General features: G+C 47.8%; 1 protein-coding gene across 1 annotated transcript in view; it reads right to left on the bottom strand.

Annotated features, from left to right (window-relative positions):
• Positions 1-2933: 2933 nt before the first annotated feature.
• Positions 2934-20442, bottom strand: part of LRRTM4 (leucine rich repeat transmembrane neuronal 4) — a 113836-nt gene continuing 96327 nt past the window's right edge. Inside the window, exon 3 of the mRNA XM_030233533.2 lies at positions 2934-3155. Within this exon, the coding sequence (XP_030089393.1) occupies positions 2934-3155 (222 nt within the window). The remainder of the gene's footprint in view (positions 3156-20442) is intronic.

Consider the following 20442-nt stretch of genomic DNA (forward strand, 5'->3'; position numbering starts at 1 on the left):
TTTCTATAATGTTTCTATAAATTTTCTATAAATGTTTCTATAAAATTTCTATAATTTTTCTATAATTTTTATATATATTTTCTATAATTTTTCTATAAATTTTCTATAAATTTTATATTGATTTCATATAATTTTAAATAAATTTTATATAATTTATTTGGCTTTAATTACAGGCAGGAGAATGAAAATTTTGATTTTTTGTAAAACCTGGAGCCCCACATCAGCTTGTCTTGGTCTGATCCCTTGAGCTCAGCCCAAGACCTTCCAAATAATCCAGGACACAAATTTTTGGCTCCTCCAGACCTTTAGCACCTGAGGAAGGTTTCACTTCACACCATCAACTCCTTCCTGGAGCATTTTCTCCTTCATTTTTCAGGACACAAACAGAAGTTTTAGGTTTCTTATCCATCAGGGGATAAACAGAGGAAACCCAGCAACATTTCGGGCAGAAAACCATGAATTTACCCAGAGATTGTGCCCACAGGAGTTTGTTCTGTTCCCACAATTCCCACTAATTGCCAAGAAAATCTGGAATCTAATGTCAGTTCCAAACATCCTCCAAATCAATGCTAAAATTGGGTTATTTTGAAATAAGGGAATAAAGAAGGGCGAGTTTGTTTAATTTTGCCTTCCCTTTCAGTAGCTTTTCCCAGAGCACGGGGGGAAGTTGCATTCAAGACGATTATAAACGAAATTAAAAAATAAACAATAAATTCTGCAATATCCACATGCCCAGCAGGTGGGGGAGAGCTAAGGAAAAAACACACCAGGACAAGAAATATTTCTGGGTGACATTTCCTTCCCCAGGCCAGGCAGGCACGGAACCATCCTCTCAAAAATGGCGCCAGGATTATTCAATTGCCCTTAACGAGCCTTAAAATGAAAAACATTCCCATTCTCATCCTTCAGGAGCGCAGGAATGCTGTTCCCCTCTGGATATTTATTGGAATGCATCCTCCTGCTGGCCTGGAGCTGGCAGGAATCTCTGGGGGCTCTTTCGTTTTCAGTGTTTTAAACTGTTTGGAGCAGGTTTCCCCTCCGTCCACGGCGCTGCCAAGGCTGACAGATCTCAGGAGATCGGATCTGGAAACTCCTCACCTGGATTTTCACTCCATTTTCTTTTCATTTCCTGCCCAACACTGAATTCTAAGTGCATTACCTGCCCTGCTTCAGGTTCATTCTGTGTGTCCACGTTTCCCTGCCTGGCCCAGCACATCCATCCCCATCCTTCCCTGCCTCCCAGGGAAGAATAAATCAGTTTTCCAGATGAGAAGCACGGGAGAAAACAGAATATTGTGTCTGTGAGACTGCCCCCAGCACTTGCAGGAATTCGTGAAGCCTCGTGGCCAAGATTTTGCTCAACACACCCAAATAAATACCTGAAATAATCACCAAATTCATTCTGTCCCGAGCTCTGTCAATGTGTTCTTCCCCCTCCAGATAAAAACTCATCCCTCGTGTTCTAATCTGAGCTGGTTTAGCTCCAGCTCAGGTTTGCAGATTGAAAACCCAACTTTTAGTTTAAAAAAAAAAAGGGTTTTTTTTCCCTCTCTTCCCCTCCCCCAGCCCCCAAACCACCTCTTTTTTTAGACAAACCAAATAAATTCATCTTCTTCAGACTCAGGTGTTTCAAACTCAGAACAATTCCCTGCTTTCCTTCCAAGAGGGGAGGAGCAGGACCCAGCGTTGTCCCCGTGTCACCCCCCCAGAGAAACCATTCAAACAGTGCCGTGGCTGTGGTGTCCCAACCACAAAATAATATGTTTATTTTTTTTTTTTTCCACCACTTCTTTTTTTTTTTTTTTTTGTTTGTTTGTTTGTTTGTCGTCGTCATTTTATTGATAAAAACTACACAAAAACTAACTGATCATAATAATTAATAAAAAAAAAAAAAAAAAAAACAAAACCCAAACCAAAAAAAAACAACGTCGCACATTCTGCTGTGGTTTAGAAATTGTGTCAGCCAGTGAGCTGCACTAAATTCTCTTTAAAAGATTCTCCTTCTGATCCATTCCAAGCACTTCTCTTCCATTTTGGTTCCCAAACGTCCACGAATTTTGTGTTACAAGCACCACTGGCCTGGAAATCTGAGTCGTGACTCTGTTGCAGTATTTCCCCACTTTTTTTTTTTTGTTTAGAGCCCAAAAAGGAATTAGAGTGTCAACAATGAAGCACAATAAAGATAAAAAAATCAAAAGCCCCCTCCATAGTGTACAGCCTGTGTCTTAAATGTACATGCACCCGAGTTTCTTGGTTTCTGCTGCATCAATTGCCAAGGTCCTTTTGGTTCAACATAAGCTTTAATGCCCATGTCTGAAGGTTGAAATATTAATGCTCAACCACTTAAAAAACAACACCCCCCTCCCCCAAAAAAAAAACCCAACCGAAAAAACCAACCCCCGAAAGGAAAAAAAGAAAATATAGAGCTATCTCTTGTTGGTTTAAAAAGAACAAAAATAGTCAACGGATCTTTGTAATAAACACTCAATAAGGGAACATGGCTGACCCTCCCCAGAGCCTCGCCCTCCCCACCCCGTTTATTTTTACCTGTGGTTCTCCTTCCCTGGAACCGTGCAATGTAGAAAAATCAAATATACAAACAAAACTCTTAATCCATCCCTTTATGTAGCTAGAGTGAAATCTATTTGTCGTCGCCGTCGCCGTCGTTCTTTTTAATAAGAACTCGACAGTCTCTCTCTCTCTCCCCCTCTCTCTCTCTCTTTAATATTTACACCGAGGAATTTGTTGGAAAGTTTAAAGCAAAGGGAAATCCTGAAGTTCTCCGTGCCGCGTTCCGCGCCGCGCCGAGGCCGCCGCCGCCCCCGGCCCTCGGGAGCGTTTCCCGCCGGAACGGCGGCGTTGGAACGCCTCGCCTGGTCTCCTCCAGGACCAAAGGTCCCTCCCAGAGCTGTCCCCCGAGGCGGTGGCCGTCGCTAGTTGGGTATTCTCTCGATGTAGATGGCGGGGGCGGCGGAGCGCGCGATGGTGGCGATGAAGCTGTGGTCGCGGCCCAGCTCCAGGGCCGAGGTCTCTGCTGGCTCCCTGGACACCGTCTCGTAGCCCTTGTTGACGTGGAGGGGCTTGTGGGCCTGGCAGTAGCCGATGACGGGCTGGTCGTAGCTGTAGTAGGGCAAGGTCTTCATGTGGTGAGGGACCTGCAGCAGAAACGGGAGCAGAGAACAGCGGCTGAGCCTCGTGTGGCGTCACCAGAAATCCCAAGGTGGCCCCAATCCCCCCGGGGTCAGCCCGCAGGAGAGAGCCCTGAGGGCTCCCAGCTCCCTGCAGCACCTTCGGGTCCCTCTGGGCAGCACTGCCAGGCTGGGAGAGCTGAGGAGGAGGAAGAGCTCCAGGGGGATCTTGGAGCCACTTCCAGGGCCTCGAGGGGGTGATGACAGGGAGGGAGAGGGACTTTTAATATGGACAGTGGAGTTACACTGCCAGAGGGATTTTGGGATGGAATTCCTTCCTGGAAGGGTGGGGAGGGGCTGGGATGGAATTACCAGAGGAGCTGTGGCTGCCCCTGGATCCCTGGAAGTGTCCAGGGCCAGATTGGAGCTCCCTGGGACAGTGGGAGGTGTCCCTGCCATGGCAGGGGTGGGATGGGATGATTTTAAGATCCCTCCCACCCCAAACCATTCCAGGATTCCATGATCTGTGTCCCCACTCCCGGCTGGATCCTGCCTGGCAGTGCTGGAGCCAGGGCAGAGGGAGCTGCTCTCCCTCCCTCTCCCCCTTGCCCCAGTTTGTGGGCAGATGCTCCAACTGCTCCGTTCTGGCTCTTTTGGATGACCCAGCTCTGAAAACCAAACCCAGGGGTTTGCAAACCCAGCAGCTTCCAAAACCCATCCCCTTTTCCCAGTGCCTGGAAAGGTGCTGAGTGCTTCCAGACCAACCTGGGGATGTCAGAGGCAGAGGCAGCAGGGGTGGTGCCAGCACAGCTGGAACATCTGTTTATTGCTCCCAGGACAAAGCTGCTCACCCAAGGTCACGGCTCCCTGCCTTCTTTGTCATCCAACCTCCCCAAGATAAACACTGTCAGAGCAGCTCCACTGCTGCTCACCAGAGCTGAGCACATCCACACCTCGTACAAATGGATTCCCAAACCCTGCCAGATCCCTCCTGAATCCCAGCTCTTCCTTATGTAAATCCTCAGAAACTGCCAGCCCCCCACCTGCTTTTTTTCTCCTTTTTTTTCCCCCCCTTCCATAAATATTCCACGCTTGCAAATGTTAATCCTACGACTAAATATGATTTATGGCACAACATCAGATACAAATCTTTGCAGATAATTTTATCAGCTGCAAGAGATGAGCTGATCAAGTCGAAAGAAATATGCTCTGAGGGAGAAAAACATGTGGCAGGAGAGAGAGAGGCGAGAGTTGATTCTAACGCTGCCAGCAAACCTGAGCTCATTATAGCTGGAGATATCCTACACATAATCCAATCTTGGAACAAATGCCTTTTGATTTTCCAGGCTGAACTTTAAGTGCAGACCAGCAGGGCTAATTTCTCCCAAATTTTCATTGCTCGGTGCACTTCATCCCCAAAAAAAAAAAAAAAAAAATTAAAATAAAAAAAGCATGGAAAAAGCAAAGGCATTAAAGCTAATTGAGAAACTTTGCAGGGTCAGAGCTCCTCTGGATGTGGATCCCCTGCAGAACGCTGGAGAGATCCCAAAATCCTTCCAAGAGCTGGAACTCGGCTGCAGATATGATTTGCCATGGCAGCTGAGTGGCAGGGACACAGAGGACAAGCTGCTGGGTGGAATTGGATGGGACAACTCTGCTCACTCCTGGCTTCACAAGAACACAGATCTCCCCTGGACAGAGCAGTGTCTGTGCCAGTCCCTGTCAGGGCTGAGCTGGGCTCAGCTTTAAGGCAGCATTTTATGATTCCATAAAAGCCAAGGAGTGTTTGTGTTCCGGAGAGCTGAGGGATGGAGGTCCTGGCAGGGCAGCAATAACACACAGCCCATTAAGCACCTGAGGCCGGGCTGCAAGCTCCAAACTCGGAGTCAGAGTGCTGCAGAAACACGTTAGGATATTGACTCCTCACAAATATTAACACGGATTTTACGTGCGTGGGGTTAAAGTAACTTTGTAATAGAGATACAGTTTTTATTTCTGTTGTTAATTCAGCTTAGGCGTGGGAGGGGAATTGCTGATGTCAGTGTGCTGAGTTAAAATTCCTGCTGGGATGGGAGAGCACCCAATGCACACAGGGTGAGGGCACCTGCACAGATCCTCCAACCATCAGCACCTGTGTGGTGCTCTCAGGGGTCCCAGGATGAGGGAGGAGATGAGGATCTGACTCCATGGTCAGAAGGCTGATTTATTATTTTATGATCTAGATTATATTAAAACTACACTAAAAGAACAGAAGGAAGGATTCCATCAGAAGGAAGCTGAGGATAGAAAAGGAATGAATGACAAAGGTTTGTCTGTGACCCAGCCAGTCTGGGCAGCTGGGCTGGGATTGGCCATTGATGAGAAACAACCACAGAGCCCAATCCCAGCCCCACCTGCTGCACCCACAGCAGCAGAGAATCTTTGTTTGCAGTTTGGTCCTGAGGCCTCTCAGGAGGGAAAAATCCTCAGGAAAGGATTTTCCACAGATCACGTTGGTGACAGCCACCCACCCTCTGAAGGCAGCGTGCACCAAGGCCCAAAAACTGGAGGTGATGGTAAAAAATGGACTAAAACCACAACCAACCCAAATGCCCTGAAAAGGCAAACCCAAGGCTGAACAATTCCTGAGGGGGAAGGATCCAGAGGATCCACAAGGGACCAGGATTCCCACAACATCCCTAAAAAGTGACAAACACGGGGTTTTCCAGCCCTTTTCCAGTGCCTTTCTAGAATTTCTGGCTAATTTTCGCTTCCAAGGTCTGTGCACACACAAAGCACTGCAGTAAGGGTGGCTGGGTGGAGGGAGGGAGGATGTTCATTATCAGTAATATCAGATATTAATTATCAGTAATATCAGATGTTCATTATCAGTAATATCAGATATTAATTATCAGTAATATCAGATATCCATTATCAGTAATATCAGATATCCATTATCAGTAATATCAGATATTCATTATCAGTAATGTCAGATATCCATTATCAGTAATATCAGATATCCATTATCAATAAGATCAGATATTCATTATCAGTAACATCAGATATCCATTATCAGTAATATTAGATATCCATTATCAATAATATCAGATATCCATTATCAGTAATATCAGATATCCATTATCAATAATATCAGATATTCATTATCAGTAATATCAGATATCCATTATCAATAATATCAGATATCCATTATCAATAGTATCAGATGTTCATTATCAATAATATCAGATATCCATTATCAGTAATGTCAGATATCCATTATCAGTAAAAATAAACCAGAAGAGGTGCAGCAGGTTAATTTGCAGGTTAAATCAAACCAGGGTGTTGCAGGTTAATTTGCAGAGCATTTTGAGGGTGATGAGGCCCCCCAGGGGCTCTCAGGCCTGGCCCTCGTGCTGCTCCTCCTCTCCTTTGGGGCCTGGATTTCACTCAAGGAAATTAAAGAAATAATTGTGTCAAAGGACTGTGAGAAGCTTTGTCCTCCAGTGAAGACTGAAGGCAGAGATGCCAGCCCTGACAGCCCTTGGGAAGGTTCTGGAACCAAGAAAAGAACCACAAGGGCAATCCAGACCTTCCTGGCCAAAGGGAAAATGTCCCACAAGGAATCCTGTCCTTCCCTGAGCTCTGCATTTGCTGGGAGACACAAGAGCTCCGGTTTTATTCCCTCTGAGGTGACTCCAGGTGACACCTGAACCCCCAGAAAGCTTCTCCAGGACACAGCCTTGGCTGTGGGGACAATTGGATGTGTGCCAGCCCTCATCCAGGAAAATGATGGGAAGCACTGGGGATGCTGTTCACTCTACACAAAGCTGTTACTATTCTATTTTTACAGATCAACAAAACACCTTCAATATCATCTAAGTTGCAGAGAATTAATTTTAGAAGTGTTTTCGTTCCAGGTTCTGAGGTAATTTTATTTTTTTTTTCCCCCACTCCTGCTATGGAACTAATACCTGAGACACTCAGAAATAACCTTGCACAAGTCGTTTTATGAGCTGTAAAATGAGAAGCTTCAGTCCTGCCCCTGCTCGTCCTTGGAGTCTGGAGCTCTTTGAGGTGAGGACTGTTTGTGCAGAGACTGCAACAACCCAGCTGTGACCTGAGCTGGGCCTTTCCTGCTGCTTCGGCCTCCAAGAGACAAAAAAAAAAAAAAAAAAAAAAGCCAGAATAAATTCCAGTCAAAAAAATTTAAAAAATTCTAGAGAAATAAATACAGCCCTGGGATGGTGGGGGTGGAGTCCCCATCCCTGGGGGGATTTAACGTGGAATCCTGGAATGGGTTGGGTGGGAAAGGACCTCAAATCCCACCCAGTGCCACCCCTGCCATGGCAGGGACACCTCCCACTGTCCCAGGGTGCTCCAGCCTGGCCTTGGGCACTGCCAGGGATCCAGGGGCAGCCACAGCTCCCTGGGAATCCCATCCCAGCCCCTCTCCCAATATTCCTTCCCAAAATCCCATCCAAACCTGCCCAGGGAACCCTGGAATGGTTTGGGTTGGAGGGAACCCCAAAGCTCCTCTGGTCCCACCATGGTCCCACACCTCCCACTGTGCCAGGGGGCTCCAGCCTGGTCTTGGGCACTGCCAGGGATCCAGGGGCAGCCACAGCTCCTCTGGGAATCCCATCCCAGCCTCTCCCCACCCTGAGGTGAGAATTTCTTCCCAAAATCCCATCCAAACATGGAATTGTGGAGTGGTTTGGAGTTGGAGGGACTTCAAAGCCCATCCAGTGTCACCATGGTCCCACACCTTCCACTGTCCCAGGGGGCTCCAGCCTGGCCTGGGCACTGCCAGGGATGGGCAGAGCTCTCTGAGCTGCTCTGTCCCTGCACAGCATTTCCTGAAAATCTTCCCTTTCATTTTTCTCTCTTCATTTCCATTTTCATTTCCAAAACCAGCACTGCCCAATGCTCACCTGAAGCCCCAAACGTTTTTTGCAGCAGGAAAACAGAAATCAGCAGGAGGAGGAGCTCCAGGATCAGACACACAATGAACGTTCTGGGTTTGACTCTCTGCCACGCTCCATCCTTCCCTGGGAGGGTGGGGAGGGCTGGGATGGAATTCCCAGAGCAGCTGGGGCTGCCCTGGATCCCTGGGAATGTCCAAGGCCAGGACAGTGGGAGCTGTGGGACCATGGTGGGGCTGGATGGACTTTGGGGTTCCTCCAACCCAAACCACTCCAGGGTTCCATGGGCAGGTTTGGATGGGATCTTGGGAAGGAATATTGGGAGAGGGGCTGGGATGGAATTCCCAGAGCAGCTGTGGCTGCCCCTGGATCCCTGGCAGTGCCCAGGGCCAGGCTTGGAGAACCTTGGGACAGTGGGAGGTGTGAGACCATGGTGGGAATGGGTGGGCTTTGAGGTCCATCCACCCCAAACCATTCCAGGATTCCTTGGGCAGGTTTGGATGGGATTTTTGGGAAGGAATATTGGGAGAGGGGCTGGGATGGAATTCTCAGAGCAGCTGGGGCTGCCCCTGGATCCCTGGCAGTGCCCAAGGTCAGGCTGGAGCCCCCTGGCACAGTGGGAGCTGTGGGACCATGGTGGGGCTGGATGGGCTTTGAGTTCCTTCCAATCCAAACCATTCCAGGATTCCCTGGGCAGGTTTGGATGGGATTTTTGGGAAGGAATATTGGAATTCCCAGGGGAGCTGTGGCTGCCCCTGGATCCCTGGCAGTGCCCAAGGCCAGGCTGGAGCCCCCTGGCACAGTGGGAGGTGTCCCTGCCATGGCAGGGGTGGCACTGGGTGGGCTCTGAGCTCCCTTCCCACCCAAACCATTCCATGGTGATTTCATCATTCCATCCAAAAGTGCAATCAGTTAATTAAGCAAAGCCTGGAGCTGCTCCCCTGTGAGAGGTGGAAGTTTCCAGTGAGTTCTGGGCTCTGGAGACGGATTAGTTTCCCAGCATTGACTTCTCAAGCCCACACCCCACAGATCTCCACTCCAAAGGAAATAAATGTTGCATCCAAGCTCCACACACTTCAAACAGAGCTCCTGGTAGGAGCACAATTACACAAATCCCCAGCTACAGGAGGAAGACAAAAGATTTACTTTAAGGAATGCAAATCCTCCTTGTCAAAGTCCAAGTGACACTGGAGAGGTTCCCAGCTCAGCAGCTTCCCTGCAGCACAAGTGCTCCCCTCAAAAACAGCTGGAGCAGCTGGAGCTACACAAAATTCAGGGAGATTCTGGCCTGCATTGAAAAGGTGTTACTCAAAATTCAGGGAGATTCTGGCCTGCATGAAAAGATGTTAACTAAAATTCAAATTCATTCTGTTCTGCATTGAAAAGGTGTTACCCAAATTTCAGGTTGATTTGGGCCTGCATGAAAAGGTGTTACTCAAATTCAGGGAGATTCTGGCCTGCATGGAAAGGTGCTACCCAAAATTCAGGTTCATTCTGTTCTGCATTGAAAAGGTGTTACCCAAAATTCAGGTTGATTCTGGCCTACATGACAAAGGTGTTACCCAAAATTCAGGGAAATTCTGGCCTGCATAAAAAGTGTTAACCAAAATGCAAGGAGATTCTGGCCTACATGAAAAGATGGTAACTAAAATTCAGGTTGATTCTGTTCTGCATTGAAAAGGTGATACCCAAAATTCAGGTTCATTCTGTTCTGGATTAAAAAGGTGTTATCTGAAATTAAGGGAGATTCTGGCCTGCATGAAAGGTGTTCCAAATTCAAATGGTGTTACCCAAAATTCAGGTGATCTGGCCTGAAAAGGTGTTAACTAAAATTCAAGTTATTGTTCTGCATTAAAGGGTTACCCAATTCGGTGATTTGGCCTGCATGAAAAGGTGTTACCTGAAATTTAGGGAGAATCTGGCCTGCATGAAAAAGGTGTTACCCAAAATTCAGGTTGATTCTGTTCTTCATTGAAAAGGTGTTACCCAAAATTCAGGGAAATTCTGGCCTGCATTGAAAAGGTGTCACCTGAAATTTAGGGAGAATCTGGCCTGGTGTTACCCAAAATTCAAAATGGTGTTACCCAAAATTCAGGTTGATTCTGGCCTGCATGCCAAAGGTGTTTTCCAACACTCCCTGCCCACCTGTCCTCTGACAGCCCCCACGGATGCTCAGCTCAGCCCTCAGGCACCCAAACTTGCAGGTGCCCACACTGCAGTCTGGATTCTGTGACACAGCACTGGGTTCTGTCAGCTTTACTCAGGTTGAAAATGCCTGGGAGTTGATTAGCAGTGATTATCACACATCAGAGTTCTATTAAAAATAGTCAAGAGTTTAGAATCCAGCCTGGACTTCTCTTTTTGTAGGCACAGCCATCAAAACTTCGATTCTTGGCCAAACATCAATAAAAATCCTGATTCTGGAGCTTGGCAAGCGCAGCAGTAGGGATGTAACATCTCCATATTCCCACTGGGATCAGGGAGCTTTCAAGGATTTGAGCTGGGGTCTGAGTGATGCTGAGTGACCTCATTTCCAGAGTGCTTTTCTCTCTCTCTCACCTCTCCCGTGTTAAACACTCTCACATTCTTATTTCCCTGCTCTGCCTCCCAACAGGACACCTCAGACAAGCTGGAATCCGGCCCAACGTGATCTCTAGGATGTGACACCTCCCTACCAAGTCATTCCAGGAGGGAAATGCCCAGTGCTGTGCCCAGCTGCAGCTCCTGCTCGGGTATTTCCCTCTGTGCCCACTGCAGCAGCCTCGTTGCAGGGGACGAGCCAGGCACGACCTCTCTGCCAGGTGAAATCACCAATCTCAGGTTAAAACAATTCCCTGGTGATTGTTAAATCAAACTTTGGCCGCCCAGGTTTTGGGAACAGCTCTGTACTGTGGTGGAAATAGGATGAGTTTGTTCTTTGTGCTCGTTTTGGAAGAGGGATCCCTCAGCATCCATCATCCTGCAGGGCAGGAAAAGCCTTTGTGGAGGCTCAGGAATGGCCGTGGCTGTCTGGGAGACTCAGTGCCAGAATTCCCAACAGGAGACAGGGATGGAACCTCTGGAAGGGCTGGCAAGCCCAGCAGTCTCTGGGGAGAAGTTTGGGTGGAGTGGAGTTGGTTTTATCCCTGAAAGGAGATGGTGCAAAGGAGGAGCCACAGACAAACGACTGCTCCAGAAAGAGCCGAAACGCCGGGTCCCGGCAGGGAAAATGATGCATTTCTGAGTCCCAGGCTGTCTCAGCTGCCTCAGTCTGGACACCTGGGCTTTATCCAGGCACTGTTCAGGCACTGCAGCTCAAACCCTTCGATTCAGGTGTCTCTGTTTTCCCAGAGGAGGAACAGCCTGGTTTGGAATCTCAACACCAGCTCTGTCCCTCCTGCTGGAGGCTGCCAGGGGACAACCAGCCCTGCCCGACAGGGGACACATTTCCCTTTTTTAACAACAAAACCAGCATGAATATTCCCTGGTAGCTAGACATCATCTGGTTTGACATTTGCTGGTAATCTCTAATCCAGGTGAATCGTTGCCCAGTTAATGATTCCATGAATTAATTACCCGCAGCTTTAGGAACAGTCCATATGCAGTGGAAACTCGGAGTTACAAAATGTGGAGGTGATGTTTCTTATCAGAACTAATATTTAATCTCAGAGCACCGTGACTTCATTGGTGAATTAGGGAGACACATTTCCCTTTTTTAACAACAAAACCAGCATGAATACTCCCTGGTAGCTGGACATCATCTGGTTTGACATTTGCTGGTAATCTCTAATCCAGGTGAATCGTTGCCCAGTTAATGATTCCATGAATTAATTACCCGCAGCTTTAGAAGCTGTGGAAACTCAGAGTTACAAAACGTGGCGGCAATGTTTTCTCATTAGCGCTAATATTTAGTCTCAGAGCACCGTGACTTCATTGGTGAATTAGCATCAGAGCTGTTGATAAATCAAATTCAGAGTTCATTTCCAAGCCGATCATAATTTGGAGTAAAAATAAGCAAGATGTTCTGCGGTAGCGCGGTGATTAGCGGAGCGCGCGGCTTCACCTCAGAGACAGATTGATTGGGCACATTAGGCAGACAGAGCTGGGATAAACAATTCCAGCGCATTTCACGCCGCTGAAAAATCACAGGCAACAGCCCTGGAACATCCCTTTGGAGGCAGAGCAGAAAAATATCCCTGTTGAGGAAAATGCCCCATCAAACATTCCCGTCAGACGCGCTCCGAAGGACGGGCGCGGGCGCCGAGCTCAGCGCTGAAATACGAGCAGGTCTGCGTGCTCTGCTTCCACTTGGAACAGGCACAGAAAGTGCCTGGCTGCTGTTTGGAGCAGGCCTTTTGTTCTGCAGCCCGTGTTTCCTCAGGTGATTCTCATTGATTCAAACAAAAGCACCCAAAATCTCGTTTATTAAAACACTGAGGCGCTTGGGAATCAGCGGGCTTGGCTCTGAGGAAGGTTTGTGAGCTCTGCTGTCCCTGTGACACCTGAGCAGCTCAGGAAATCTGCCAGCTGCAGGTTTGCAGTTGTACTTGAAGGTCTTCAAGGTCCTCAGTCAGCCCAGGATTTCTGAGAGCTGCAGACCCCACTGGGGTGGTGCCTCCGTTGGGCCAGAATCTCCCTGGATTTTGGGTAACACCAAAGTGTGGAGCAGGAGCTTTGGGTAGCCGGGCTTGGAGGGGCAATTCCCACAGCCAACCTCCTGGAATTTCAGTAAATTTCCAAATTACTTCACACACTGCAGACAGAATCCTCCTCTCTCTTCTTTCCTCCCGAATCACAGCCATGCTCTTTGCAGCTGCCCCCGGGGTCGAGGGAGGAGGTGGCAGCCTCAGGGATTGAGCCACTGCCCCAAAATCAGGAGTTCCAGAAAAAAACACCAATTATCTGTTGGTTTTCTCCAGGAAATCCAGAACAACCTGCTGAACGTCCCCCAAGGGCTGGCATTCCATGGGGATGTGGCAGATTTGGAGATTAATCATCATTAATCTTGCTAATTCTTGTAATTCTGTGGGAATGAGATCCCAAAATTGGCATGGACTGACAGAAGGGAGGTTTTGGGATGGAAAATAGAGAAACAACAGACAGGAGACACAGGACAAAGATGCTGCAGCCCCCAGTTCCTTCTGCAGGCCCTATTAAAGATCCATTTGTAGCTCATAAAAAGCCAACTGGTAATTCATAACTACAGGAATTAAACAAACATCACTGTGGCAGATGTGATTAGAGGCACATTCACCTCAGAAATTGCACATCTTGGTCATAAGCAATTTAGGAATCTATGGGATTCTGTAATACTTCACAGCATTGGTTAGTTTCATACAAACTGAATTAAAATTAATTTTAATTTTAAAAAAATTTTTCTAATTTGAGATGAAAGCGATGAAAGTGATTTTTTAATTTAAAAAAATTAAAATTAATTTCTAATTTGAGATGAAAGCATCCACCAACTTCTGAACCATCTGCAGGCCAGCCTGGGTGCAGCAAAGGGAGAACTTTTGTGGTTTATTGGGTCACCCTTGCTGAGTGCATCCCAGGTTTTAACGCCCTGTAACATCACACTGACAGTTCCACTGACACCCTGAACTGAATTTGGAGCTTTCCTCGCCTTGCCTGCAGATAAATTCCTAATCCTTCTCTCCAATCACACAAATGCCTTCCCCTTTAAAGCAGAACCTCTCCACGGACTCTTTAACTGAGTGTGTTTTTCTAGAGATCAGGAGAAAAATCATCCACACCCCACTGCTCCCTCCATGGGCAGATTTGATCTTTCAATCAGGAAATGAAAAGGTTTCCCTAAAGGAAACTCCCAGAAAGAAGAAAAAGCCTTCTAAGCCTTGTTATTGTTCCTTGGGCAAAATATTTCTTTTAAATGGCTTGATGTGTTTTTTATGACGTGTCTGGCTCCTGAAGAACAGCCCCACTGATGAAAAACTCGGCGTGAGATGCTCAGGAACCTTTGATTTTCTGCCTTGGAGGGCTGATCCAATAAACCAACTCTCTGGATATTCTAATTAGAAAGCCATTAATAATTGCTGGGAGTGCTCTTGGGATTGTTTCCTCTGGAAGTCGATGGGGATGGAAGCCTGGGGGTGAAACCAACAACGAGTGCCTCAAACACGGCACAGTCCCTTGGAGTCCATCCTTATCCACAGGTTAGGGAATCCCACCTGGAACCAGGGGTCAAACCAACAATGAGTGCCCCAAACACGGCACAGTCCCTTGGAGTCCATCCTTATCCACAGGTTAGGGAATCCCACCTGGAACCAGGGGTCAAACCAACAACGAGTGCCTCGAACACGGCACAGTCCCTTGGAGTCCATCCTTATCCACAGGTTAGGGAATCCCACCTGGAAGCAGCACCCAGCGCCTCCTTCACCAGGTGCTCTCCCTGCCTGCAGGAGGGCAGAGCACTGGGAGGAGAAATCTGAAGAGAAATAAACCTCTCATCATCCAAAATCTGCTCTTTGCTGCGCCCAGAGGCCTCGACAAGAGCTGGAGCTGCTCCTGGTCCCTGATGCTGGTGAGCCCCTGCCCTGCAGAGCTTGTACTCCAGACAGGAGTGACAGATGAAGGGTGGGAGAAAGGAAAACAGCAAACAAGAAAAAGATCTCAAAACAGATTGAGGGACAGATTTTTCCACGAGCCTAAACCACATGAATACAGAGCTTTTATCCCCAAATGACTCCTCTTGTCATGTGTGCGTGTGCTGGGGAGGGCAGGCAGCCCAGGAGGAGCAGATCTGTGGGGAGCAGGAGTTGGGGGTGAGCACAGGGTGCCCACACATCCCCACTGCCAGGGCTGGCACCCCACGGGCTCCCAGCAGCACAAGGGGCCTGGGTGCTCCCCCAGCCTGAGAGAGGTGTCACAATCCAAATAAATCTGTCCTGTATTTAATTTTTTGTGAGTTTCCCCCACCCATCAGTTCCCTGCTGGATTTTTGGCTGATGTTAATGGAATCCTTGGATGTCAGGCTCTGGCGTGGCCCCTGTGCACTCACTCAAGGACCACAGTGACCAAAGATCTTCTGGGGGTCACCAGAAGGGGTTTTAGGGCTCTCAGAATCTCAAATTCTTGCCCCGGTGTTGCAAATCAAGGACCATCAAATCCGTTAGAAAAACTCCTCCAATTCAGAAAAGTGAAATCACTAAATTGTTTCTGCAGCCCAACACAAAAAAAATTAATGAATCTCCATCAAATTAAACTGTTTTTATCCTTCATCAAATCAACAGGACTTCAAGGTGTCCAAGGCCAGGTTGGATGGGGCTTGGAGCACCCTGGGACAGTGGGAGTGTCCCTGCCATGGCAGGGGTGGAACTGGACAATCTTTGAGGGCCCTTCTACCCAAAATATTCCATGAGGGTCCTCCCACTCATATATCCAACCTATATCTTTTCCCTAATATCCAACCTATATCTTTGTTCCGAATAGCCAACCTATATTTTTTCCTAATATCCAACCTATATATTTTTCCCTAATATCCAACCTATATATTGTGTCCTAATATCCACCTATAGAGTTTGCCTAATTTCCTAAGACCACCTACATTGTGTCCCTAATATCCAACCTATAGATTTTCCCTAATATCCAACCGATAGCTTTTTCCCTAATATCCAACCTATATTTGCCCCTAATATCCAACCTATATATTTTTTTCCTAATATCCAACCTATATTTTTTCCCTAATATCCAACCTATATCTATTTTTCCTAAAATCCAACCTATATCTTTTTCCCTAATACCCAACCTGTATCTTTTTTTCCTAATATCCAACCTATATATTTTTTCCCTAATATCCAACTCATATCTTTTTCCCTAATATCCAACCTATATTTTTCCCTAATATCCAACCTATATCTTTTTTCCCTAATATCCAATCTATACTTTTTTCCTAATATCCAACCTATATCTTTGTTCCTAATATCCAACCTCTATCTTTTTTTCCTAATATCCAACCTATATCTTTGTTCCTAATATCCAACCAATATCTTTTTCCCTAATATCCAACCTATATATTTTTTCCCGAATATCCAACCTATATATTTTTCCTAACATCCAACCTATATATTTTCCCTAATATCCAGCCTATATTTCCCTTGGCACAGCTGGAGGCTGTGTGCTCTGGTTCTGTCAGTTCCTGGAGAGGAGCCCAGCCCCACCTGAGCACAGGCACCTTTCAGGAGCTGCAGAGAGTGATCAGGTCACCCCTGAGTCTCCTTTCCTCCAGGCTGAGCAACCCCAGGATGATGCAATTGAGTGTGGATTTGGTAATTTCGTGCCTAAAACTCTTCTAGCTGTGCTGTCCACCCCAGAACGCAGCAGCAGGAGGCTTTGGGAGGCTTTGGGAGGCTTTGGGAGGCTTTGGGAGGTTTTGGGAAGCTTTGGGAGGGTTTGGAGTGCAGCTGCAGGAGCTGAGCTCTTATCTTCAAAGGCAGATCTGACCCCACCGAGCTCTGCTCATTCCCACCAGCTGTTTGCCTCCCACCAAAGCTGCTTCCTGTTAATTTGTGTTCTTTTGATGTTGGCAGATCCCAAACCTCCCAGCTGTCCCCCAGCTCCTTCACCTGGGTGTCCGTCTGTCCTTCCCACGTCTGGACCCCAGATTAACAATCTCCATCTTCAACACTTCCTTATCCAACCAGGACACTCCCACCGGTGTCTTTTACAAATAAATCCACAACTTGGGAATGAGGTTTCTGCTCTTTTTTCCTGAATTCTTCCAGCCAGGCCTTGGTCCAAACTCAAGGAAATAAAAAATGAGCAAAGAAACTGCAGCCCAAGCCCCCTAAACAACCCTGAAAGAGCTTTTGGGTTTGAGACACTGATGGGGATTGGCAGGTAAACGCAGGTGGAACAGAATCAACGTGGAGCCTTTCCAAAGGCTGAGATCCTTGGATACTTTTCCAAGTGCCACATCCAGCCCCAGCAGAGCCAGGGAGCAGAAATGTGTGTCTGCCAGTGCCTGGGAATGAGAACAACGTTTGTGAGCAAGGATTTTCCTGCTGGTGCCATGGGAAGCAGGGGTGGATCCATCAGTCCTTCTGCCAGGGTGGATCCATCAATCCTTCTCCCAGGGATGGATCCATCAATCCTTCTCCCAGGGTGGATCCATCAATCCTTCTCCCAGGGTGGATCCATCAATCCTTCTCCCAGGGATGGATCCATCAATCCTTCTCCCAGGGATGGATCCATCAATCCTTCTCCCAGGAATGGATCCATCAATCCTTCTCCCAGGAATGGATCCATCAATCCTTCTCCCAGGGTGGATCCATCAATCCTTCTCCCAGGGTGGATCCATCAATCCTTCTCCCAGGGGTGGATCCATCAATCCTCCCAGGGGTGGATCAACCAATCCTTCTCCCAGGGATGGATCTCAGTTCAGGGAATCCAGTTGGATCCATCAATCTTCCCAGGGATGAATCTTAGCTCTTGGGATCCAGGGATGGATCCGTAAATCCTTCTCCCAGGGTGGATCCATCAATCCTTCTCCCAGGGGTGGATCCATCAATCCTTCTCCCAGGGGTGGATCCATCAGTCCTTCTTCCAGGGATGGATCCACCAATCCTTCTCCCAGGAATGGATCCATCAATCCTTCTCCCAGGGTGGATCCATCAATCCTTCTCCCAGGAATGGATCCATCAATCCTCCCAGGGTGGATCCATCAATCCTTCTCCCAGGGATGGATCCATCAATCCTTCTCCCAGGGTGGATCCATCAATCCTTCTCCCAGGGATGGATCCATCACTCCTTCTCCTGGAGATGGATCTCAGCTCGTGGAATCCAGGATTTCCCTGAGATTTCTTCTGCCTCCTCCACAGCCTGAACCACTCCAGGGAAAACCCAGTCCTGTATTCCCAACCCAGCAGTGGGAGGGGGAGGGAATTGCTCAAGCTGGACCTTCCTGCAGCCCACGTGGAGCGAGATTTAATCTGGATTCCTGAGCCAGGCAAGGGAAGCTTCCCAAGGAAAACTTTGGCTGGAAAATACTCGGTGTCAATGAGGCAAAACACGACTAATTTGGTGCTCCTGAAGTTTTATTGTGCAATTCCAAAGGAATTTCTCCTCTTCTGCAGCTCAAGCTGGTGAGTAAACAGCTCCTCATGGCTGCCTTTAGTTCATTTACTGTATGGATGGGAAATGCGTTTTTCAGGAAATAAACCCAAACCAGTCACTGAATTCAACCTTTGGAAAAGTTACTGCCACCATTAGGAGCTCACAGGCTCTTCCAGGGAAATATGACCAGGACAGAAAAACGGGCAGTGCATTTTTGGAGTATCAGAATTATTCCTTTTTCCAGAACTCCCCTGAAATTGAAAGGAGCAGGGTGAAATTTTGGGAGGTATTACTTGAAAATTCAGGGCCGTTTTTGAATCTGTTCTCTAAACCATGAAAGGATTCAGTGATTCCTGTCTGGGGGCAGCACGAGGAGCTGCTCTGAGGATCAGGCACCACAGGAATGACCAGAACAGGTTCCAGATGGCAGGGCCACATCACACAGCCCAAACCCCAGGATGAGAAGCCACAGCATCCTTTAATCCGTGAGATGTTGTTCCCTAGGGAATGACAGCACAGCTGGAGATCCTGCTCCAGCTCAGGGTGGCCTCACCCAGGGGTTTCCTACACCTCAAACCCCTGCTTGTCCAAACCAGGACTCTGGGCAGTGCCCAGCACCCTCTGGGGAAGCTCCTCCTTCTGGGATTTGTGGAATGTGAGCGTGGAACAACTTGTCTGCTCCCCCCAAGGCTTCCTGCAGCCTGGCATTCACTCCCCGGGCACATCCTCCCACCCAACAATGGCTTTTCACTGAACAATCTCCCAACAACAACCACTTTGAGGATAATTAAGTAATTAATTATATTTTCTAATCTATTAAGCCTTGATTGCTTATCAAAGCATTCAGCTGGATCATTTTCCTCTTGTCATTTCCAATTAATTTTTTTTCTTTTTTTTTTTGTCAAGCAAAGGAGAAAGTCTCTCAAACTTCCCAGGGAATCAGGAGCTTCACTGGAGCAGAAAGAGGAATTGCTGATTTTTCTTCCCACTTTTGGCTTACTAAGGAGGGATGTGCTTGCTAATAAAAATAAAAAACACCAAGACTTTCTCAAATGCCTGAAGCTCACAGAGCTCTGCCCAAGTCCCTGGGATTGACCCTGCTCCACTGGGAATCCAGGCCACATTTGGGTCTGGATTGCTAAAAACCACAGAAACCCAGACTGCTCTGGGCTGGGGACATTAAAGATCCGCTGGAAACAACAATCAAACAGAAAACTTTCTCCAGAAAAACCATCAAATCCACGGGATTCAGCTTGGAGGGGAAATTCATCTCTCTGTCAATACAGCACGGACAGGTTTGCTCATCCTTCTCCTGGGGCACTGAAAGTCATTCATCCCCAACCAGATCCAGGGATTGCTCCAGCCATTTCCAGCTGCTGAAACAACTCCAGACGGGCACTGAACTGACTCTGGGCAGTAAATAAATTCCCTGCCCTATTGACTGAGGTGAATGCAAAGAGAAGAAGCACTAAATCCTGCCCGGGGCGTGCCAGCTCTAATCTCAACTTGTCACTCCAGCAAAAATTACATCCAAGGCAATCCTGCCTCCAAAACATCCTTGATAAACATGGTGGGGGAGATTTGGTTGTTTGTTTGGAATTGTTGGGGTGGTTTGAAATCTGGGGGAAGCTGCAGCTTGTGGGAGCTCAGCCCATCCCTCCTGATGTCCAGAGGTACCCAGAGAACCCCTGGGGGGCTCGGGAGCCTTGGAATGTTGCCAGAAGCACTTGGTGGATGGATTTTGATCCATCAGGGATGTGCCACCTGTGTGTGAGGAGATGGAACCTGTGGGAATCACTGGGGTGGGAATGGTGAAGGGAAGACACAATTCTAGGGTAAATCCCAGATTTTGGGGTTTGGGTACAGGGGGGTTGTGGAGACAAGATGGAGCAGTCAGGGCGTGTCACCAGGCTCTTCTTTCTTCTCCTTGCCATCCATCTGCTGTGGTGGTGTTGGCACTTGGGGATTGGTCTGGGGTGAGGGTGCCCTTGGTGACGAGGGTGACAGGTATTGGGGATAAAAAGTAAATCTGATGTTGGTAGTTTTTGTTATAAAAGATGTGCCCGCCTTGGGGGTGGTCAGAGTGCCTTTGGCTGCCCTGCTGGTCAGATCCAGGTCGGGCAGAGAAGGGACTTTGTAGAAAAGAAACAATAAACAATTCTGAAGACCGAAAAAACAGAGTCCAGACTCATCTTTTGAGGCCCAGGGTGCAAAGAACCATCCTAGGGTGGGTGGGAGCAGAGAGGGACAGCCCAACCCCACAGCAGCTCTCTGGGCTGAGGTGGGGAGAGGAAATGGCCTCAGATGTGCCAGGGAGGCTCAGCTTGGCTTTTCTCTCCTCCCCACTTCCCCCACTCTTTTTCCAG

The sequence above is a fragment of the Serinus canaria genome, chromosome 22 (assembly GCF_022539315.1).
Source record: "Serinus canaria isolate serCan28SL12 chromosome 22, serCan2020, whole genome shotgun sequence".
Taxonomy (NCBI): Eukaryota; Metazoa; Chordata; class Aves; order Passeriformes; family Fringillidae; genus Serinus; species Serinus canaria.